The sequence below is a fragment of the Cyprinodon variegatus genome, unplaced genomic scaffold (genome assembly GCF_000732505.1).
Source record: "Cyprinodon variegatus isolate N-32 unplaced genomic scaffold, C_variegatus-1.0 Scaffold194, whole genome shotgun sequence".
In the NCBI taxonomy this organism is placed as follows: domain Eukaryota; kingdom Metazoa; phylum Chordata; class Actinopteri; order Cyprinodontiformes; family Cyprinodontidae; genus Cyprinodon; species Cyprinodon variegatus.
This window is the reverse complement of record NW_015150647.1, coordinates 921,028-946,358: the sequence shown is the minus strand read 5'-3', so window position 1 is coordinate 946,358 and position 25,331 is coordinate 921,028. Positions and strand designations below refer to the sequence as shown.

Below are 25,331 nucleotides of genomic sequence, written 5' to 3'. Positions count from 1 at the left end.
TCTAGTTGTATTTACTCTACCATTTAGTGCAATAAAAAGATTGCTTTATCACACTAAATGGAAGAGAGAAAAATACTAAGAGTGCTGGATCGAACATTTGAAACAAAATTAAATAGATAAGCAAGAGGAGGAAGCTCTCTGATAGAGATGTGAAGGAGAAAAGAATCTGTAACCCGCCGATGAATAATTCATATTCATTGAAAAAAAACATTGCATTATCAAGTTTTGTAGGGGGTTAGCACAAAAACACGTTTGTTTAATAGTGTGCTAAAGCTTAAGAATAATAAAAAAAAAAAACATGACGATATTTCTGAATCTAGTTTCTGCCTTTCATCACATTCTTACTCCTGAGCCAAGCACATCTCTGCTATTTTTTTGTAATCTTTTTTCAACTTCAAACATTTTATCAGCAACCCATTATATTTATTTTAAGTGTACTCTCTCTCACTATATATATATATATATATATATATATATAGACTCATGTATAAGTATCTCATCTCATGCCCGTCACAGGAATGGAATAAGGCTTTAACAACAAACATAAAAAAGTAATAAACCTGGTTTTAATGAATATCCAATAAGACATTCTGCTTCAGCTCTGAGAAGTCAATATGTTTATGTTTTTCTGCATTAAAAATGCTCTTTCTGTTTTTGTTTTGTTTTTTTATGAATAGATTATAGATTTTAATATCACCAGAGTAATATAACTAGATTAATATCCTTTAGAAAATCTATTTCTCTCATTAAATTCAGAAGTTAAAACACTATGCCTTTTAAAGTATTTAGGGAGGTCAAGATGGGAATATAATTTCCTTCAAAGCAGAACAAAAGAAAAAGATGTGAATGTGCGGGCTAAAATTGTAAAAATGCCTATACTGTACGTACGGCGAAAGTCATGAGATTTTTATTCCAAAATCACAAAATGTTAGTTTTTAAAATCCAATAATGCTCAAAGATCTTCATGTTTGCCCATTATGTTTGCTAAGATCTTCATGTTTGCAGACATGTCCTGAGATCTGATCATGCTGGGATTGAGATGTTTGGTCATAATCATCTAATTGGACAAATAAAAGCTTGACAAATTGTCAGTTTAGATTTTTTTATGAACAACTTGTCTGATGTGGAATTGCTGCTTAATCAAACCTTCCAGTGTCCTTAAAAGCTCTGGTTGTCTCATCTCGTAGCCATCTCCAAACACAAAGGCAGCATACTGAAACCACAAAATGATGCATGTGATAAAAGCAGGCCCAGGCTATTGAGCTCTAATCCATCGCCACTTCAAAGACCAACAAAACCTAAAGGATGGTTTTCTATTGTCTGCTGCGCAGGTGTGCTGCCTCCCACAGGGCCTCCAGGTCCCAGGAAGCCAAAGACAGGGTTTGCTAAGATGCTATCACTCCTTCGTAGAGACAACAAGGTGGAAACAGACAATAAAGAATCAGGGATTGTTTGGGGTTTTGTCTTTTTTTCAGTCAGGACTCAACTCTTAAGCTCAGCCAGGATAGGGGTAAAGAAAAGAAATTTGTTTTAGCAAAAGTTTTATCAATGTCATTTTTATTGATTATAGATATTTCATATCATATAGAAAAAGTTTTTTTTTCTTCTACTAGAGACCTTCATCTTTATCAACTTTTTAAGTAATTTAATTTAATGATAAATGCTCAAACTATAAGTAGAAATTAGTAAAGGGTAGCTCTGGAAAACCTTAGAAGTAGGATGTTCAGGTAAAATACCGCATACGCTTTAGTGTTGATGTCACCCATATGGCCCATGTTTCCCAGCAGGTCTCACCCACATGAAGTGAACTGGTCTGAATTATTTTTCTCTGCTTCACAACAAACTGAGCACCCACATCTGTTTCTCCAGAGGGCAACAAGACCCAGCGCATCCTGTCCTTGATCTGCTTTTTCTCCTTTGTTGAGCACAATGTAGCTTTTTGGTTGTGTGGCCTCTTATCGTCGGTTTGCCGGCATGTTTTGGGACCTGGCAGAAACTAAACACTGGCTTATTTGATGATGAGCTCCCAAGGACGGTGGGGGCAGCATTTTGTGATAAATTATCTTCCCATATAAATCCCATGCTCTTATCTGAGAGGATAGGTGATTAACACAGGGGGAAGTTTACCGAATCCGGATGCATGAACATTAAGAATGTTCAGCATGCTGATGAGATACTGTGAAATAGTATGATGCTTGTGAGGTTTCCAGAACATTATGCTGATCTTTTAGTTTTTGTCTTTTGCCTGGGAACAGTTTCAAGGAATACTTTATGTTGGCTTTGTTTTGCACGATGCATAGTGACTGCAGCGTGTCATGAGGTTGAGCACATTCTGAGCTTTTGTTTGCCCATGGTTTTACTCCTCCGTAGGCAGATTTTGAAAAGCTGCTTCTTTTCAGTTTTGCATTCTTATGGTATTTCTGATTTTAAATAAATATTTTATTTTGGACTTTTAATGTTTTGCCTACAACAGGAAATTAAGTAATTATGAGATCATCCCGATTATTACTTGAAGCACTGACTCTGATCTTTTCTTTGGAAGAAAATATATTTTGTGAAATTTGTAATGGATTAATCGTGGTGACAGGTGTTATTTTTAATGCATTAAATAAATCAAAAGACCTTCGGATCCCCAATCAGAATCAATCAAGGCAAAATTATTACATTCTGATCTCTGGTGGATAAATATACTTAGTTCCATCACTTACTTGTTGATTTGACTTTTAAAGTTACATTAAGTACTGATAAATTTCTGCCAAAACACAGCTTGTGGGGGAGCTTGAAGTACACATTATGCTCAAAGCTGCCTTCTTTAATACATAGAGTTCATGGTACTTTGGACTACACTTTAATTTAAAACAATATTTTTGCATGTACCGGTAGTCTTCTAGGTTGCACCTTGGGTACTTCACTCATGCCCCCTTCAGATAAAGCTTGATTTGAGTCTATACAGCAAGCCTTTTTTAATGGTTTGGGGTTCCATCATGGCAAAGTGACTGCGATCAGAATAATAAGTGAAACCAGTTCCAAGAGGGTAGAAGTTTGAAGCCAAATCCCTTGGTTTCTCTTTCATGATGTAACAAGCTAAGCAATTTGTGCATGCGAGTCAGCATTTTGAATGTATCATTGATTTTATGCTCACTACTTGTTGCTCCTCTGTTGTCCATTCATAAGCAGCTTTTTTGTTTTCTTTTTTTACCTTCATTGTTTACATCCCATTTCTATCTTCATTCTTTTACGTCACCCGCTAACATTAGTATTATAACGCCTGTTACAGCTTTGTCAGCTTCAGGTGGTTTCAACTTTACACATATGTCTTTTCTGTGCAGATAGCTTATTTGCCTTTATATGGATGTGGAATCAAAAGCTTGCCTTTAACCATAACACTCATTTCAAGAATTGTAATGAAAATAAGTGTAGATTCCTCAGAAGGTTCATATTTGCTTGACCTTCTCTCTGCTCATTTCACTTATGCTGGTTGGTTCTTTAATGATCCCATTTACATATCTCTGCATCTTCATTGAAAATAAGCACCAGTACCTGCTACTTACTCAAATTTTCCTGCTTTCCTGTCGACAGTCAGAAACTTTTCTTTTCCATTTCTTTCTACATCCTTTCCCAAATTCCCTTTTTCCCTTGTACTGGATGAGCTCCTCTAGTCTCTAGAGTATATATTAAAATGAAATACAGCTGCGCAAAAAATATGAAATTGCCTATGTTGGTCCTGCTCAGGAAAATTGTACATTAAAGCTTCCCTACTTTGGATCGAAGGATGAGCCAGGTTTATGTGATTAAATAGCCACATGTTACTTTTTCATATGTGGGTGTTTAGAAGATCTGTCAGCAGGTAGAATGCAAAAAACAACTGCAAATATACAAGATTCACATTTAATATTCCTCAAAGCCCAGTCAGGTCTGAGCAATGCTTAAATCATGTTTTTTTTTTCTATAAGCATCTTACTGTATGTCTAAAGATCAGATTTTGGTTACAGTGTCCTGCAAACATCACATTTTTGTGGGGTATTCATGTATTACACTGTATTTTGTTGGGATTTTATGATTATATAGGATATTTGGTGCTGGGTTAGGTCTCTGAATAGGGTGTGTAACATTGGTTGTGCTAAAAATTGCATAATTGATGTTCTATGAGCCCTAATGCAAGCCTGGTTATAAGCCTCAGAATGAAACGACAGGTTTTCTTCTTTTTATGGTATGCTCATGAATATTTAGATAAGCTGTGCGCTGATTGGTTGGTTTATGACAAGCAAACCTGCTGAGAAAAGATGCATCATAGCAACAAGCACTCAGTCACTGAAACATCAAATTGTTGATATGGTAGGGTGACCAGACGTTGTCTTTCTCCCGGACATGTCCTAAGTTTCATACCTGAAAAAATGTCTGGGGGGAATTTCAAAATTGTCCAGGATTTTCGTCGACTACAGTGCAGCCCGTACTCAAAACAAGGAGCCAGCGAGGGACCGAGCAAACAAACCCAACCCGGTGACACACAACCAGAAAACCACATTAAAATTGTAGTTATAACATGATATAATGTGAAAACAGTATTAATACATTTGGTATTCATACTACTGGATGTATGAAATGTAATCTACAGTTAACGCTGCCATTAAATGGCTGTTTATCTTTTTGAAATGTTATCACATAAATACAGTACTAAATGATATAACTAGTTTTAAAAAAGCTCCTGACACAAACTTTCTTCTCTGAGGTATTGGATTGCACTTTTTAAATCTGAGTAATATAAAAACTTTGCCAAAAGATATAGAAAAGAAAAACTTTCCATTAGAACAAATGGTGAAATAAATTTAAGAAGCCTAAATCCCCACTCAAAATAAGATTGCATAAAAAGAACCTTGATATTCCTGTTTGCCAGGTTGTTCTCGGGTTGCTTAGATTTAATTCTGGGAGGCTATGCAAGAACCTTGCAGCACCTCGAAAGAGAAAAAAAAAAGATTTCTCCTACCTCAATAAATCTAGCTGATATTTTGAAGTACCTTTAAATTCTCCACGCTCTTCGGCTTGGCTTTGAACCCCAGAGAGCAGCTACATAAATCAGCTCACTAGGATTCTTCAGGCATGTTACCAGTAGCAAGTTATGCCATAAAACAAAGGAGGAAAAACTATAAAATGACATTTCTTTTGTCTGTGAACCATCAGATCAGATGGAGAATCTAGGACTTCACACTGTCTGTAGACCTTTCTCTATGTCAGTTTCACAGGGATCAGGGTAATTTCTGGCACATTTACAGAACTTTTCTCCCTGGCATAGGCAGTGCTTATTTTTGCATGTAAAACAAGTTGACAAGTGTAGTGAAAAGCTGTAGCGCCAAAGTTTTGGCACTGATCTTACAAGAGAATGCATTCACCCCTTTGGCAAGTGTTGAAGATGAAATTTCAGCTCCATCTCTTTCGGGTGTACTATATCTGACAGCATTCCCTTGCCCCATTCATTTGGATATCACTTCCCACTGTAGCAGATCCCATCCTGGTCAGGGTTATGGCCATCTTTTCATCTTCTCATTCCCCATCTGGGAGAGTTTAAGGTCCATATGGAAAGTATTGAAATGGGGACAGCAGCTGATCAGAGAAAGATGTGCAACATTTCAGTGTTGCAGCACATGTTTGGATACCAGTACGGTTATTTACTTTGTCTCACCCTCTTTAACATTCCCGTGCCCTCGAACAGAGGAAGACCCCCAACCTCTTCACTTTTACTTAACCTCTGTAACTTCTTCCACTCTACTCTTCCTCTTTCCTTCCTGCTCTCCCGCCTCCCTTGCGCCTGGTAAAGTGATTGGAGTTGGATCAGCATGGTGGAAATGAAAGTGGCCATGACGAAAGGCTGAGGGATCGGCTGTAACATTATATTTGGATCTCCTTGTGTTTTTTTCCTTCCCCATTTTCCTCTGAGCCAGTCTATTTCCCTCCAAACATATTATCCGGTTCCCCTTAACCCACCATTTTGGCTTCTCTACTGCTGCTGATTTAATCCTAGTTTATATTACCTTCCCATCCAGGTCACTGTTATCCAAAACAACCACTCACTCCTACTGTTAACTGAACCTCTATTAAATCAGGAAACATGTGTTAGAATGTGATTTCAGTGCGGATTTTAGATAAAGTAAAGAATTGAAAAAGTTCCAGTTGAAATTAGTTTGTTAAACATGTATTACAGAAACATCCGTTCACCACATGTGTATTGGCTCATGTTTAGTCACAGATCAGTCAGAGTACATATACAGTTGTAAGAAAGTTCTATATCAGTACTACAGTTTGATGCGAAAGGATTCATACCTCTTAAACTTTTTCTTTCCTTAATAAGCCTGATAAATTAACATTAATTTGATGCAAAAAATACATCAGTCAGAGCTGTGCATGTATTGAATCCCAATAGTCATTGAGTCTTTAAAGTCCCAGCTACAAAACACCTTTGTGCAACATATACTATATGGTAAGCTATTAAATGAATTATAACCTGCACTGAAACTCTGCTTGACAATCACGTTTTTGAGCAGTTTAATGGACTGTTGCTCTTTTTTAGGCCAAAATTAAATGTTTGTGATGAATGAGATACATTCATCTGCATTTAACCATTTAACCTGCATTTAACCAACCATTTTGCAACCCCCCCCCCCCAGGAGCAGTCTTGGGTTAAAGGTCTTGCTCTGGGAACCAGAGTGGAAGTCTGTGGTAGTGTGTGGGACTTGAACTCAGAACCTCCGAGACTCAAGCACAATTCTCTAAACCCTAGGCCCCCAGGTTTTAAGAATAAAAACCTGAAAAGTTTGCTCCAGTTTGTCATTCGCTCCTTTATTCTGAATTACCCTTAAGTATTACCAAGGTTGGGTACGGAAAACATAATTAAGGTAGGAAGCTATGAGGCCTAAGGATCCTGTAATAAACTGGAGAAATAAATGTAATGTAAATCCCTTAATTGTCCCACAATGGGGAAATTAACTCTACGTTAAACCCATCCCCTTGGGGATCAGTGGTCTGTGATTGTGTGGCGCCCAGGGAGCAGTGTGGGGTTAAGGGTGTTGCTCAGGAATAGGGGTGTAAATCACACCCATCATGGCAATTCGATTCAGTATTGATTTCCTGACCCAATGATTCAATTATTTTTAAAGCTACAGTGTGTAACTTTTAGCGACATCTAGCGGTCAGACTGCAGACTGCAGCAGCATGAACATCTCCCCCCCACCGCTTCTCCCCCCCAACAGTACGGCGAGCGTTACGGGACAAAATGTCTTCCACGACGTCCGCATCACCTACCTTCTCAAGTGATGAGGTTTGTTTACATAGATAATTTTACAGATAGTATTTCATTAGTCTGTGTAGGGTATAGATTTCATGTAGAAGATAATAAATATACCAGTTATTTTTTCTACATCGTTGTGACGTTTTGGCGATCTCGCAATCGCTAGTTTGTTGGCTCTGCGCTGCCGTAGCGCAAAGATGTCTGCCTCCATGGCTGCGAGACCCGCTCCTATGTAATTATAAATAACGAATTCTAAGGCAACGCAAATATTAAGGTTAAGAGGCTGAGCTTGTTGATGATGATAAATAACATAGTTATGTATAATATAATACATTTCTGACTGTATATCCCTGTAATTATTACACACTGTAGCTTTAATACTCAAGAATACACCACAATACGATTTGATTTGATTAATTGATTCCTTTTATTTGTTTTTTTTTTACCTTACAGGCTAGACAAATTTATTTCAAATTTGAAATAAATCAATGAAAACTGTAATATCGTTATGCATTTTAATTGAGAAACAACAGCAAATAACAGAAGTAGAAAAGTTGTACTCCACCGAGGCCTATGAAAACCTCATTCACTGAAAAATAATAATGCCCCTGCGTTATAGATACTGAAAGGCCTTGCATAAAAAAATACTGCACAAAATCAGTTCAATTGAGTTCAATGCAATACCTCGGGTCCAGAGTGTGAAGCGGGTATCGGAAGCCTTTGTTCTCCACAATGCAATAGTTACGTATGTTTGTACATATGTAGAATGCCTTGGATATATTCCTCGCCATCTTAAAGGCTGATTTATACTTCAAAACCAGGTCGTCTGCGTAGGTGTCGCAGTGAACAAAAAGCCGCCCCCACCCCCTCTTCAGACACTCCGCTGCACCTCTCCCAAATTGTAACTGACCGCAGACAGTGCCACAAACAGGAGGCCGGCTTGTTTTGTTTTTGTGGCCGAAATTAAGGAAAGCAACTCACCCTTTTCCCCTTGGATACCCGCTCTTTTTTGCCGTCATATCTCTCCGTCGTCGGACTAACCTCGCCCCCACTTCCTCATTTGCTCGGCCACATCTAGAGCTACAGCATATAGCACAGACCACGCGTCAATATTGAGCATAAATCAAAAATGTCTGCATCAAGCTCACTGCGACACACTGCTGCAGGAGAAAGCACGGTAGGAGGGCAAAATAGGTTTAGCGCCACCACAGCACGGGAGTCAGAATTACGCCCAGGAGCAAATGGATAAAAATAACCCGGAGGGAAAAAACAAAACAAAACATGAGTCGCTACTCTTGCACATGTGTCGATGCATCGGATCGTCGGCTGTTAGCTGTCGATATAAAACTATTATTTTTTACACCCCTTCTCAGGAACCCAGAGTGGATCCTGTGGGGATCAAAGTGAGTACTTGTAACCTTCTCAGAGCACAAGCACACAGCTTTAACCCACTAGGCCAACACTGCCCAACAACACTGGGAGAATCATCCTGGAATTAAATATATCTTTACTCTTGTATTCTTACCCAAACATCATCCTCCACAAATTTACTCTATTCCCTTTATGATTGTTGCAAAGTGCAAGAGGCAGTTCTTATTTCTGCATTTGAACATGGCTTTCTTTTTGCTTTTTCTAATACCAGGTTTGTTGAGCAAATTCATTTTTTTATTTCAGAGTAAAGGAGATAATTATTGAAGCCAGCTATATTTTATTTATGATTTGTGTTTGTAAAAACTTAAAAACACCAAAAGGTATTCTCCCTCTATTTCATTATAATGCATTAGGTTTTGCTGGTTTATCAAACAACATAAAACATACATAAAATATGGTAGCTTCAACTTAAAAAAAAAAAAAACGAATAAAGCTCAAGGTGTATGAATGTTTTACACACTAAATATATCTCACTACAATATATTTCAGAGTGGCCTTGGGGTTTCATATCATCCAATTGAACATCTTCTTGACCCGCAGCAAGCAGGAGCAAACTTTAAACACCTTATCTCTTTCATACCAGGATTCTCTCTCTTTTCTCTGCTGTAGTTTGCACAGCACTGCTATTCAATACTATTGTATCAGTCTCCACTGTTTTTAGATAATATAGCTTTGTTTTGAGAAGATGAGCAACAGACAGAGGAATGTCCTGCTATCTGGCTGTAGGATCTCAAAATAACAGTGAAGTCAAAAAGTCTCACAGCAGATGTTTGTACTCCAGAATGATCCGAGGAGGGCAACCATTAGGTCAAATGGCACTGTGCGTGATCCTCCACTCTGCAGGATAGTGTGCAGTGTTTATGGGTTTAACGTCTCATATGGCCAGTTGTGTTAGACAGCTGTTATGTTCCTGTTGCAAGGCACCTTCTTAGGTTGTTCTCCTTGTAGAAATGAGTCTCACTAAATGCCGAGTTCTGTTTAGAGTATTTGCCGTCTTGACTGTTGCTAATCCATTTATCCATTATGTATCTGCCCCTTCTGTCTCTATTTTATTTATTTATTTATTTTTTTTGCATCCTAAAAAACACAGTTACACAGATGGGCTGGCAAAGAACCTTGCTTGTTAAAACAGACAACTACATTAACTTCACTTCCGCAGGAAGGAAAACAAGTTCTCTCACATCTTTAAGGCTGTTTAAGGCTGTCATCACCGCTCTGGGTTCTACACTGCTTCTTTTGTCATGATAAAAATGGGAAGAAGGGGGTTGAATCTGAAGGAGAAACAGTGGTGGAGGTCCGGGGTGGGGGTGGGGGGTTCCAAGCGCCAAGAATGTTAATTGGCTAGATTGTTTTAATAAGGTCCTCATCCTTGCAGATGCTGAGAGGTTAGCTGGTGGGGCCACACAGACTGAAGCTCAGCTCACAGTGAGATATTGTCAGAAGACAGCAAGTGACCCATGAGATATGTTTACATGAACAAAAGTAATATAAATAAACACCCAACTGGTCTAAAAACGTGTCAAGTAAACACGCCAATCATAATATGATTGCATTCAAGCTAACTTGCAAATCAACTAAGAGGGGTTGTTTATGGCGATTTAACCATCCAATGGGCATGCATGTAAACGCTTGTCAGGTCAAGTTATTCTACATGAGGTAAGCTGACCTGAGTGTGCATGTGAGCTATGCATCAATGTGGCACGTTTTTTGCTGAGTTACATAACACATTTTTAGTGTGATCATTCATTTTCAGTTTCTGTATGTGAAAGCTGCAACCGGTCAAACAGTTGTTGCCCAGCATATTGTAAGTATCCTACGTTTATAGTGTATAGTTCTATGTGGAGTACTGCTGTGTCTCTCTAGGTATACCTCTTTTCTCGTGAGAGTGTTGCAAATAAATGTGACCTTCTGCTCGTAAAATGTTTATTTACCTTTCTCTCTAAGCTGTATCTCCTTCATTATTATTTTATTGCATTGTGAAGCGATGCTCAAGCCTTGTTTAGGAATGGAAAACAGAATGTAATTCCACTGGCAAATAGGCATGTGCTTAAATGTGGAATTTTAATTTAACTCTGGCCTTTTACCTAACAAGAAAACTACTTCTCTCAGTACATTTACTAAGGCCTTTCATGTGTATTCTGAATCTACATGCTGATTGTTTTTAAAGCTACCAAATTCACAGAGGGTGTGTCTGTGTTTTTTAGTCACTCAATGTTAATGTGATAATTTCATGCAGATGTTGTTACAGTCTGGATTTCGTTGTTGGGTGTTCCTATCAGGATTTTATTGGATCTTTATTCTTTTATGTGTTGCAACAGAGAGAAAGAAAGTAAGAATGTTGGTCCTTGCATTCTTTTTTTTTGTATCTTAGATTTTGGCCTCTGCTGCTTGAGCACTAAACCCTCTTTACTACAGTCCAACTCCCACTTGGCCAGCACTCCAATCAAACAATCACTGTTTATTGACCTACGAGGTGCCAAGCCAGTCACTCACTCCATCACTCACATAAACCTACCTCCCTGCTGCCCTTCTGTGCCTTTTACTTTGTCGGCCAAACGCCATCTCTCTCTTCAGGCCTGACGAGAAGACTTATGGCCATTTAAACAAACACAGGCACTCAATGGTCTCACTGTCTGTTCAGCTGGGGGCGAAATGTCCTTTTAGGTATGTGTGTGTGCACGAGGAAAAACATGTCTCAATGTAGTGCATAATTGTCTTTGGATACTAGCACTCATGAGGTCCTATGAGGAAACACTCAAACTGCTCAACTCTCTGTAGCCTCTTTAAGGCACTGCAATTCTCAGCTTTTAGTTTTATGTGCTGGTGCAGCTTGCTTAGGGGCACTACTACCTGCTTACGAAGGGGTATCCAGTGACATTACAGGCATCCCCACCCCTAGATCATTTTTTTCTGTTTGTTTCTGTAAATATTATTTATTCATGAACTAATAACATACCAGATTTTTTAATAACGAATTTCTGTACATTCAATCTCTTTCTCATCTGTACCTCCCTGTCCCAAATTCTCCAACGTGGTGACTGACTTGCTGTCTGCCTGTAAGGATTTTCCCAAAAGACAGTGTTCAACAGACATTTAAACCATTCAAGCTTTCTAATTTTTTTGTGATCTAAGTAGTTTCAACCTGATGTCATCAGTGGTCTCCTTTATAACAGACGCCATCAACAACGTCTTGTCTGTTTCCCTGACTCAATGTATGTCACTTTGGTGGTTCACCTTTACAGTAAGATACATTACATTTGCAACCCAGCTAATAACATTACAACATCCAACATCTTCAAGGGAAGAAACAGAACAAACCGCAATCTTACAAAACCACACCACATGAAGAAGAAGAAAAACAGGTGTCATCTAAGAGTGACAGTAAGACTTTTATAATCTGTTGATAATACCAATGTTCATGAGCTAAATCGTAAGGTGTTTCTTTATGTCTATATTTTCAAACCCTCAACAGTAGTATCTGTCACTCATCCGCCATGTGCGGTTACAAATTTCCTAATTGCGCAGTGTGGAAATTCTGTCCAGGTAGAGTCCACGCAGGAGCCAAAATTAAATAATTGGGCCACTCGGCCTCAGAATGTGTCAAGCATAAATCAAGCTTAACATTGGTTCTACATTTCTCAGACAGATCGTTGTTTCTGATCAGGTGTGGGTTTTTGTTTGCCAATGACAGAATGACCTCTAGGAGCAACCATGGGAGCATGAACTTTTCCCAGAGTATCTGTCTCATATTCTACTTTCAGAGTATAGTTGCAGTTTAAGAAAGTTTCTTATGCACATTTAACTGGCTGCCTTTTTTGATATTTCCTTCACCTTTTTATCTTCAAATAGATTGTGATCACTCTCCACAGCAAACAGCGGGAGGAACTTGCTACAAAAATGCCACAGTTATTTTAATCTAGCCAAAGCTTTGGTGGATGAGTGATCCAATAAATGACCATATTTTCAAATATTGGCAAAGCTAGGTGTTTTTTTGTTTTATTCATATTGATCTGTGTTTTATTTATGTATATACATTAACAGATTCAGGTTCTAACATGCAACAACTCTCTACTTTGTGGCATAACAGTGCACTTGAGGAGAGCAATGATCTTGGAGCATCTGGGTGCAGCGTGCAGGTGCAGTCCCCTAAAGGCTGCTGGAGTAAATGTTGTCCGCCCTCGCTGACATATTTACGGGTCTTCACAAGATATTTGGTGGTCAAACAGGCAGCTAGGCTTTATGTACTTCAAACCATTGTTGCTCTGCAGCTGTGACCTTCTATAGAATTTCATGGACATGAAGGGCCTCTCTTGTCATAAAAATGATTTATGCACACAGAAATGTGGATGTATTTAAAAAACAATAAACTTGATCATAAAATAACAAAACATTTACAGGTGGGACATGTTTTGACGTTTCATTTTGATATCAACTCTTGTTACAAGTCTCTGATTTTTTTAGTTTCCTGTGCTTTTGCTTGTAATTTTTTTATGTGTAATCTTCTATCCAAGTTATTATAATGGGTATAGAGAGTTGCCCAACGCTCAGAACAGAGGGCTGAAAGTCAGACTGAGAGGGAAAAGACTGTTCACCTCATGTCTGTCTGTAAAAATGAGGTAGGACAATAAAGGAGGGATTTCTTTTTCAACATACTGTTAGAATCTGACTGTATCATCACAACCTGTGGGGAAACGACACATGTATGCAGTGCAAACAACATGCTCACTGCGCATACATCTATGGCAAATTAACCACCAGCCACGGCCTAGCACTGGGCCTTCGAAGGTTAACACACCACCACCACCACGAGGCTGTCTTTATGTAAGCTTCCCAGTCTGTGTGAGCTGAGAAGCAGGTAGGCTAACAAGGTCACATGTCGAAGGGAGGGTGAGAAATTTTAAGACAAAGTGAGATATACAATGTAGTGGGAAGGAAAGTCTAATCTGTTGATTGGCTGATGAGGAATGACTGCAAGTAACTGTTATACATATAGCCCAGAAAAACGATCCCGTCTGTCTGTCTTTTAAAGAAGGGATCAAAGCAGAAACTTGTGCCATTGTTTTCTTATTATTTATTCTACCATGGCTTTATCCCTGCCTAATATTTTTATCATAATATTTAATCCTGTTTCCCTTATACCCTTGCAGCTCTAAAAGCATCTGGAGTTAGATACTGTAGCTTCAGCAAACATGGAGGAGAAGCAATATTTGTTCCTTCTCTTTTTTAATACTTTTTTGAAGTTTATTTTCAGTGGTTTCATCATTCATTTCACTCCCCCTTTTAGGGTTAGCCTTGTCTGTCCTTATTCAAAGAAAAAAAGCCAAAGGCCAGACCCATGCTGCGTTGTGTCTGTATTCTGAATTGACTTTGTGTGCTCTTTGATAAACCTTTAATTCCTTGGTGCGTGTGTTTTTATATCCTTCCACAGATTTGCAGGGAGCTTGTTTTACTTGGTTTCATTTCCTCAGAACAAAGCTCAACAGATCTTCCCACCCAGACTTGTGTGTGGCATTGGGTCTTTATTTTCATTAATGTTGAAGGTCAAACACAGGAATCTAATTTTAATTTGAGATTTAAACATCTGTTTTCAATTTCTTGCGGAATAGACTGCATGTGTATGGGTGCACGCGTACGTGGGTGTGTGTTTTTGTTTGAACAAAGAATAAAAATGCGCCTGATGAACCGGTGGGTTTTCATGGCTAGATGTAGCAATCTTAGTAACTGTAATATCCTAACTTATAACCTTGGATGATCTACATAAATCCATGGCTTGTGTTAGATAATATGTTGACAGGACAATTTTTACTCACACACGTTGCAAATCTGGCTTTCTCAGAATTGGGCAAACATCAGCCAAAAACAAAATTACTATACTCAATCATGTATTTGGCAATATGCTGTGAGGATGCTTTTCTTTAGCAGAAATACCAATGACTATCAAAAACTAGCGGAAATTTGGAAGGAAGTAAAGAAAGGACAAAAATATATACAGCGTGGCAACATCAAACTTGGGAAAGGAATCTATTAAAACCAGGCCAAAAAAAATTAATTTTCCAGATCTGTCAATAACCCTAAAATTTGAAATTCCACAAATGTATGGGACATTTACAAGATGGTTGCATACGCTTCTAAATGGTCAGTCACTTCTAAATGCCAATAATCACACGGTGTCTGTATTGTACAGAATGAAAGAACACGGCTGATGAAAGCTTAAGTATAACCAAGAAGACACTAGAGAGTACGATCAAATGCTGTGTTTTGATAAATATGTCTGTCTTGTGCAGAGTCAGCAGTCTCACAGCATGCCATGTCCGTCATATGAGACAAGAAGTGTTTTGCTCTGACAAAACAGAAGAGAAAATGTGGTGCAGAACGGATCCCTTTACCTTGACAAAGCAAACTGATAACTGTCCAGGTCCGGATATACCCATTTCTATTCCATCATCAGCATATTTGGGTAAATCCAGGACAGACAAAGAGCTGTCTTCATGCTGGGACCTGTGGCTGTGGCCTATTTCCACATATTAAAGAATGAAATGAAAATCGCTGTGTGCATAAACACACAGAGTCTAGCTTTCCTGTTAATGGCTCAGGAAATATTATCTGCTAGGGGACAGCTGCAAACTCACAGGACAGACAGAATAGTGGAGTTGGCTCATTATCCTAAACACAGATACAAACCCCACCAAACACTTTAAAGACAGCTCACAGTGTGAGAGCATTTTGTCCCCCCTCTTAGAGTCGAAAAGGGGAACATAAGGGTTTAAAGGGCTTTATGTATCTGCCAAAAGCAAGGGATTTACTTACAGGTCCTGATCGAAGTGGTCGAGGAGCTTCGACCATCCAGATCTAGAACCGTTTTTCTGTCTGGGAGACTGTCTGGCTGCCTTCATCCCAGAGGAATTTGTTTCCACTACGCAGATGTTCAGGGCTGTCTGCTGCGCTGTACTCAGCTGTGTTTATAACAAAGAGGTGTTGGTTTGGAGGAGGAGAAAGGGCAGGGAGGTGAAGGAGTGAGTGCTTATGAGGAGGGGTTGGAGGTCACAGTGCTGTTGGTGTAAACACTAAAGGATATCTCCCCCTTTCCTCATGCTTTTCACGTGTAATTTCTTTCTTCCCTTGTTTCCTCCTTACATGTTATATATGTTTTCCTTTTCCAGAGGGACAGTCAAATGTGAATGATAGCTAAAAGAATAACTTTGAGCTGAGCAGGAGTGGTAAAGACCCCACTGAGAGGAGAGAGAGAGAGAGAGCACAATTAATATTACACCACCAAAGCTTACTGCAAAGTGCATTTATCACATTGCTACACTAGACCAGGTTCTTTATTTTTATCTTTAAGTGGATCTCAGTTATTGGATGATCTGAATCAATGCTGGCGGCAGCATTTTCAGTGTTTGGCTTATTCAGCTTCTAAGGCTGCAGACTTTTTTAGCAATCCTCTTCAGAACAGATTGGCCTTACTGACACAAATAGAGTGTTTCTTCAGATGGAGTTGATGATTTAATGGATCGGATGTTTATTGTTTACATTTTCGTTCCTGAATGACTCGATCCGTTGGTAACCGCACTGAATGAACTCAACACAGCTGCAGCGCTGAGGAAGGGCTCCAGTTCTGCATTTAATTTAGTTTTAAAGCACATTCTGAACAAATGTGCAGATTTGTCCTATTTTTGTAGCAGAATATCATTGATAAAATATCTTGCTTTTTTTTTTGTTAACACCTATTAGTTAGTGATTGTGTGGTTGTGATTTTCCAATAAAAGACTGTTCAACCTTCTCTCAAGCAAAATTCTTGTTTTGAATTGAAAAGGCAGTGATGCAAGAAGTACCAAGCAGTGCTTTAGAGTCATTGACTTTAATGACTTAGGCGCAAACTTTAAAGCTTACATGACATACCTTTTTTAAATCTGAAATATACAGCAAAGTGCATTTATATACCTACATATTACAAGCTGATATTAAGTTTCATTGTTGAAAAGGTATTTCAGAATATGACAAAAAGTTCTCTTCATGATTAGCTTTTGATGTCTCTTTGCTTCTTCTGATTTATTTCCTAAAGATCTTATTGATATTGAAAATAGTCAACATTTACTCTTCTTCTTTCTGTCTATACCAAATTCTGTTAACAATATCACCTTTTAGAGCTTAGATATTATAATGTTAACATATGACTGGATGCTCAAAGTAACACTGGATATCAGCCAGTGCCAAACTATTAGTTTTCTTTTCATAAAAGACTGCTATGGTGGGTTGAACAGGTTTATAGTTTGCTGCTGTGCGGAAACAGTTTTTCTTTTATGTATTAAAATGTTTGACTTCAGATTTTTGTGAAGATGTTAAAACTTTTTTAAAGCAGGTGTCCACGGAGTAAACTTGAGTACAGCCAAAATAAGACACTGCAGATATAACTTTTTTGTACACTGTTTGTCCTTATGATTGTAGGAAAGTGTGGTATTAATGAGTTTTTCTAAACAGGGTGGTAAAGTGATGGTTTCTGGTCATATTTGTGATATTTTTTTCACTGAGCCCAGATAAATATACCAGAATTGCTCAGTTTGTTTTGCCAGACCTGTGATATAAATAAAGTAGATGTTAGCTTTAGCTCCTTTAGGGTTTTAATAAAGATAATTTCCAGTTGGTAAAATCAATTAAATCAAGATTTTCTTTCCAAGACACGAATAGGGATGGAAGTGAATGTAAATTTCTCAGGTTAAATAAGAGCATGATATAGAAGTATAAAGCATCGGAGGAAGATGAGGGAGGGATGAATAAAAACTGATAAGCAGTGAATGCTGCAAGTAGGAGTGTTTGCTTCATGTCTGTATTTGAAAGTCTATGCTGTTCAGTAAACATAAAAGGATGAGAAATGCTGATGACTACTGGAGTGAGTTATTGACAGTCAGTGGAATGAAAGTAAGGCTAATTGTGAAAAAGTTTTTCAACTGTAATTACAATATATCAAAAGGCTTAGAATTCTCTTTTCCATCTATCTTTTTTTTTTTTTTTACTTAATATAGCTGATGCTTTTGTCCTGCATTTGGATAATCTATTTAATAATGGCAAATGTTTTGTTTTTTCCCGGTTTCTCTAAATGATATGTTCTCTTATCTGTTTCTGTAGTTCTACGAGATGACTTCAGGCAAAACCCTGCAGATGTGATAGTTGCAGCTGGAGAACCGGCTGTCTTGGAGTGTCAGCCACCACGTGGTCACCCAGAACCAACCATATCATGGAAAAAAGACGGAGTAAATATTGATGACAGAGATGAAAGGATTACTGTAAGTATTTCTCATCACCTTTTACATTGTTGAAATTGATCAAGAAATATAACAACACTTAGAGACTGCCCCATATAAAAGACCATGTTTTATTTACGCATGCATCAGGCTAAACTGTTTGGCTTATTTCCAGTTTGCAGTCCTTGAAAAGCTATGACTTGTTGATACCGAGTTCTCCTAGGTATACTTTCTAGTTGAGGACATAATAAGCAAATTTAAGGACAGCATTGAAAAGGCTTCCTATCCTAATTACTAACATGGGAGGAATTTTATTATGTTGTTGTCATAGAGTAAATTTCACACAATGTGGGAGACACAAGAACAATTGTAAAACATGTTTTTTCTACCATTTAAAAACAGATGAAATTTTTATTAGCTTTTAAGTTAAGTTTAGTGTCCTTTCAGCTTTTAGTTATTAGTACACTGAGAGTATCTAGCATAACAAAAACAGTGCCCTTTATGTGTATATTGTAAAAAAAAAAAGAAAAAAAAAAGATTTACACTATATCTAGTGTTGTGATGTGCAAAACACTGACAAAATATCCAAATATATCATGTTCAATGGCAGACGGTAGTTTGATGTTCAAAAGGATTTTTTTAAAGTGCTAGTTTGCTGTAATCCATACATCCTTCCTTTTATTTGCAAAAATCTAGCCCTGTAGCTATATTTATAGTCTAGCCTATAAATTGTATATACAATGTACAATTTTCTTCTGCCTCGCTTCTTATCTCTAGAATACCTTTGACTTAATTTTAAATGCTTCACTGATACTAAAAATACATACTTAAAGTCTTCTACCCTAAGCACCAGTGTTATCACAGTGACATGGTATCAGTATGTATCAGAATTTTAATTTCCATTCAGTTTGTTACTAGTCTGGCTAGATCAAACTTGAAAACACCCTTTTTGCAGTCACGAGCCAAGTTCTTAGTGTATCTTTGTTTACTCTATGATGTAAGTAATTCCTTCATTAAAATGTTTTAACTTTGGATTTTAAAAATGCAGGTCTGTTAGACCTATTTCATTAGTTAGGACTCCGTTATTGATTTGAAGAAAGTCTATTGATGAGACGGCGGAAGGATGAATGACCTGACCAGGATTAAAGAAAATAAGGTTTTACTCAGCAGTAGCTTTTACTGTAGAATCTTAGCAGCTATCTAATGCCTTTAATTAAAAGACCAGCAGAGCTAGCACAATTTTATCAATTACCCCCACATGTGTCACTGCTAAAGATCTGAGTAGAGCTACTTTATTAGGCAAGGCAAGAATATTTATATGGTACATTTCAGTAGCAAATCAGTGCAAAATGCTGTACATGAACAAAACATAATAACATGGCATACAGTAGCAGGCATATTTTATTGTTTCATGTAAAGCACTTTAAATTGTCTTTGCACTAAATTACGCTATATAGATGAACTTGACTTGCCTTGCCTTAATCTGAAACTTAGTTTTGTTTGGAGATGTACCCATAATATTTGAAAACAGTTATTTATCTCTGTTTAACAGAAAGCGATATAATTCATAATGGGTATTTGAGCTAAAAAAAAAAAAAAAAAGAGCGTCATGAATGAAATTTGTCTAATATTGTTCTGATAGCAAAGCACCTTTCACATGGTAACTTTGCATTTTCAAAGTGCTTCTGTTCTTTTTAAAAACATCAGTCTTGTTCTTTTGTGTCATTTATTTTATGTCACTCTTGAAATATTTTAAGTAAAGTTTATCAACAAGGTTCTCATCACTGCTGTGTCCAGACTAAATTGGTCTGTTGTAGCCTGCAGCAGGTTTTTAGCGTTCTTTGGAACTGAAACAGGTTCTGAACAGCTGCTGTTGCTCACTATTAACTTCTCATCATACATGCAGCCTCACATGCCGTTCTCCTTAATGGCTTCTCTAATAGACAAGCTAGATGTCATGTTTGACCATCTAAAAATGTGTAATCAACTGTGGTGATTGATGGGTGACTGGATCTTGAGGGCAATGTCAACAGAGTCATGGTACCACATCCAGTTTGTTTATGTTACAGTATATTTGGAAAGTGGATGTGGGAGGGGTGAGAGGGGCACAGAGGTCGTAATCTTTTAATGGGATGAACAGCTGAGATTGTAATGGGGGGTCTTTCTCAGCCAGCCTGCATTTTAATGTTTGTTTCAGTCCACTCATTTTTGTTTGTAACATGCTGAAACGTGCAGTCTCCTTGGTGATTACACTTGGTCTTAAACCACCTGCAGAGAGAATTTTCTCTTTGCATGTGGATGATGTATGTCACAACAGGCTGTCCTGGTCAGGATTCTTTAGCCCTCAGCATAGATCTAAAGCAGTAAAGTATAAATTGTGTTCCTATTTGTTATTACAATAAATGGGACGTCTAGGCAGCTAGATATTTAACTAACTTACAAATAAATATCCTAATGATGCTATCTTCCCTGCCCATTTATGTTGATTGATACTGATATCCCCTAGTTTTGCAGGTAAGTCTTAATGCAGTGCTCTAACACGGGTTACATAAGATGACTTCCAATGTTCTGTTAACATAGTTATAAAATGGTTCTTGATTTGTTTGAATACATTTCAACACTCATCCTGCTTTTCACTTGTTGAGTGCTGCACATTGGCATTTAATCATATGCGAAATAAAAATTCAGAGAATTGCTCTACAGCTTCTTTAACATACCTTTTTTTTCACCTACCATTTTTCACTCTGAACTAGACGGAATTCCTCATAAACCTTAATGACTGGTGTTTTATATTTTAGCAGAGTATCACTTTTACTGTTAAAATATTTTTAAAATGTTTACTGAGGTTGTTTAGTAAAGCTCAGATCTCATGATCAGCAATCATTGTGGACAATCCATTATACGATTTTGCAACCTCACAAAAAAAAAGGTTGTTTTTTGTGAATAACAGGCCTTACAAAGTTCCTGTTTGTATTGATGACAGAATTAAAGACTGTTGCCCAGCTATTAAGAACCATGAATTTAATTATTCAAAAAATTTACCTTTATTATAACAAATGTATGTAATCTGATCAGGACAAAAAAAAAGGCCAATAAAGTCACAGTAAATAATTTGTAAAGATATGTTCCAAATATTGCTGGTTTCTCTTATCCTTTGGTTGTTTTGCAAACACCAAAGCTGTGTTTTGTTGATAGCTGAGTCTATCAGGAACAATGCAGAGGAAAAAATAAACAAATGAGGAAAAGAAAAAAAAATCACTGCACTTAAACCTTGTTAAATATCAGCTTTTCACTGGAGCTTTGCACCAGCATCATAAATGGCAGAAGCGCAGCGCATTGTCCTCTTCTTTTTGTGTTATAGTTGTGGTAAATAACAAGCTTAGAAAATTAATTACCTTGTGAATACATACAAACAGGATGCTCACTGTGGGGGGGTTAGTTTATCAGCAATGCCAAATGACATGAGACAAAAGGAGATAGGATAGAGCAATTTCTCGATAATGGAGTGATAATATTCAGAGTGCTGGGACATTCAACATGCTTCTGTTTTGTGAAAACAGCATATTTATTAAAAGAAGCAATCCAGTGCATTAATATTCTTTAGCCTAGTCTAAGGAGTCACTTTGGCTCTTGATATAGGCAACAAACGGAGGTACTGTAGACTACAGCAGATTTGCAAAGATAAGAACAATCATAAAATGGATGATCTTTGAGTTGATCCTCAGGTCAAAACCATATTGAAACAACAGTACAACCCTTTCTGTGCTGTTTAGTTAGACCTTACCTTAATGATCCTCACAGTGTTTTATATCACATGATGAAGGAGCAATGAGTGCTCTTGGACTGCAAGAATGTATCCGGGTTTATGCAGATTTGTTTTAGCTTGCCATGCTAACCTTATGGCCATGCAAAGTCTTCTTATAAGTTTAGCGTGAAATGTCAAAGAATATACGTCATTCAAGCATATGGATGTACTTTAATGTAAATCATTGTTATACAATGAGAAGAACATCCCTACAGCATGATTCAACCAATGCTATTGCTGTGGAGATGTGCTGATGTAACCGATTGATGGAAAAATTATTCAGCTCTGAAACGTTTCCTTTGTATGTTTGGTATTTTATTTATTTGGGATCCGTGTCTCTTTGTCAGATATTTTTTGCGCTCATATTTTCTTCAAGTACAGCTTCTAATTAAACATATCCATTTTTCCATTAACTCTGAATGCTTGCTCAGGCTAAAGAGAAGTGTCCACACGGCATGATTCCACCAGCACGAATTTTCTCAAAATATTTGATTTTTATGAACGTCACCTTCTTCCATAAGGTGGCCATGTTTAGACTTAGACAACTCTTATTGTCATTTTGTATACACAGAGTTTATACAAAACAAAAGTTCGTTTTGTACAGCTTTCAGTCAGAGTTTAGACAGTTTTCTTTCAGACAGTTTTCCAGATGTCTTGCGACTGTGCAAGTATGACAAAAAGCAACCCATTGTTGTAAGTTCGCTTCGAGCACTTTATGGACATATGATGCACTGTGATATAGATTGACTGAGACATCACAGAATGTGTGGGATCATCCCTGCAACAGAGTTTAACAGGGTTGTCACAGGCATATCAGACCTTGTGTCAGGTTCTCTGTCAGTGCTTTTCTAATGGGGATATCGATTACATGCTTGCAGGAGGTAAAGCTGGTCCTGAAGGCTGATGTGTGCATTTAAAACCTTAAGCTCAATCTGAGCTGAAAGATCACTAGCGCACCATGCTATTGTCTGCGTCTGCACTGACTGCCACGGTTGTCAGCTCAGAGGACGGCTGAGGGGTCTATGCCGAGGCCCCACGTTGCATTTCTGACTGCATGAGAACAAAGCATATCCTCTGGCTTGTAATCAAAGCCCTGGGAAATAACAGACATGACATTCACCTGGACAAACACGCATTTACTGGAGGGTGTGTTTGGTGTTGACTTGGAGTTAGATAGACAAAGTGGATAAAAAAAAAAAAAATGTCTGTTGTTGAAAATGTTTTCAGTTCCATGATAGATAAAACTGTCTTCAAAGTTGTTTGAGGTGACTGTAGAGTGCTTGCAGTCCAACAGTGCCTTAAGTGTTACCTCAGGGACTGTGCAAAAATCTTCTTTTGTTAAGCTTACCCTGAGGAAGAACAGGCCCACTGACTTCTTACAAAAGGGTAAAAAAAAAAAAAAAATCTAGTTTCTGCATCCATAAGGACACATACAGCACAACTAATGAAATTGTTTTGATAAAGTTCTGCATGTTTCTGTGAAGTCTGTTGGTAGTTTTAATTTTTGATGGTCTCATAGCTTTTGAACTTTTCCACACAGTGCAATGTTACGATCAGGCTGATGTTCATAGCTGAATTGGAAATAAAACCTGCTGGAGGGCTACAACGGCATGTTTTAAAAAAAACAAAAAAAGCAACTGAAAATTCAGTTTCATGTTTACTGAGAGTCAATACCTTTTAGAACAGCCTATTACAGAAATTACAGAATGTAAGTTTTATGACCTATGTCTCTACCAGCTTTCAGCACCTGGAGATTTTAGTTTTTGGCCGTTATCCATGTTAGCTCAGTATCTGTCAGATTGGATGGAAAGTGTTGCAATCTCTACTAATACTTTATTTAGCACTATCCCTATTTTAATCAACTCTAAGCAACTTCTTCGTGTTGAATCTGGCTATATTGTCTTCATCCACATTTTTGTTGTTCTAGCCATGGCTTGTTAGTTTAGGTGTCCTGGAACGTGTGTCAGAATCTCTCCATATTTGGATAATGGATTGAATGCTCTGTAAGATGTTCAGAACCTTTTGTATAAAAATAACTTTAACAGATCCAACACCACATACACTTACTTCTCAACTATAGTTGTATATAATCTGCAAATCTTTTATCTGGTATTATCTGTAATTATTTATTCTGTGTTATAACCCCACTAATATATTTAAAATCCATATCCTAATTTTCCTGTATAATCTTTATATAGATTTCATATTTATTAATTTTATAGCCTCTTACAATTACTCTCTGTTTATATGTACAATTTATAGTCCATGCATACATAGTGTCTGTACACAGGTAATGAAATATTATTGTACTTTGTAGTTGAGACAGTGTAATGGCAATAAAATTTAATTCTATTCCATTCTATTAACTTTGATAATGATGTGTCTCTTGGTCTCCGTTATGCTATTTATTTACAAATTTTCTCCAACAACAATTTTTGAACCTTTTAACAAAACTTGAGATAAAATTACATACAAACTGAATCTATGTTAAAATCTTGGTGACTTTGAAAGACAACTGTTTGCATTGGCTTTTTTTTTCAGAGATACATATCAGATTAAAAACGGTTAAACATAAATACAGCATATATTTGTTTGATTTTGTAAAATATAGAATTAACAGATCTACATTATCTCTACTTTACAGTTGTGATCTATTTTAAGGCAGCGCCTTTTACCAGAGCATGGCCTCGGACAAAACCAAATGTGTCTCAGATGTAGACAGTGTCTTTTTCTCCTATTTCCTAATTAGTTTCTACTCACTTTATTTTCATTCAGATACGTGGAGGCAAGCTGATGATCACAAACGCCCGCAAAAGCGACGCCGGAAAGTATGTGTGCGTCGGCACAAATATGGTTGGAGAGCGTGAAAGTGAAACTGCTGAACTTACAGTGCTGGGTAATTATCTTTCTGTTGCCTGCTTTTGCTTTATTGCAGAATATAAGCTAATAGGTTAACTATCTTTTTCTTGTTTGATGTAAAACAAAATGCAGATGTTTAGTCTCTGCCTAACAGGGTAAACAATTCTATTGCTGACCTTTACTGGGCATCAGTTTAACGTGAGATTTTGAGGTGACATACAGTCTCGCTCTTTTTCTGAACTGGGCTGTTATTGCAGCTTCTTGTCTGTGACCAACTGTTCATATTTGACCTTATTAAATCACCTCTAACCCAGATACTAATCCCAAAAGGCAAAGTGAATGTTTCCACTCTAAGCACCAACTGGAGTGATAATACATCAGATGATTTCTGTTTTTTTATATACTCTTCATGCATGAAATTAGCATTTTTTTTTATAATGTCTGTCTATTGGAAGCTTTAATTGTTTGATTAAACACAGTGAGAATTCTAAACTGTTTTTAACTTTAATTTCATTATAAAATAAAATCACTTCTTTTTTCTGTTTCTAGAGTGTGGCAATGCAAAAGACATGTTTTAATTGTTTGAGAAAAATTCAAATTATATTTTGTTTGGATAGTTTGTCATGTAAACATCACAAAAAAATTGTCTAATGCTTCTTATATTTTCATGTTGATAGTCTATTTTCTATCTAATATATTTTCTTTGTAGTTGAGATAG

At 37.3% G+C, this 25,331-nt stretch overlaps 1 protein-coding gene across 5 annotated transcripts in view; it reads left to right on the top strand.

The window, feature by feature from the left end:
• Positions 1-25,331, top strand: part of robo1 (roundabout guidance receptor 1) — a 278,848-nt gene that overhangs the window by 202,642 nt on the left and 50,875 nt on the right. For all 5 annotated transcript variants that reach the window (XM_015379556.1, XM_015379555.1, XM_015379558.1 and 2 more), the window contains 2 exons: positions 17,834-17,991; positions 24,530-24,650. In XM_015379556.1, the coding sequence (XP_015235042.1) occupies positions 17,834-17,991; positions 24,530-24,650 (279 nt within the window). The remainder of the gene's footprint in view (positions 1-17,833; positions 17,992-24,529; positions 24,651-25,331) is intronic.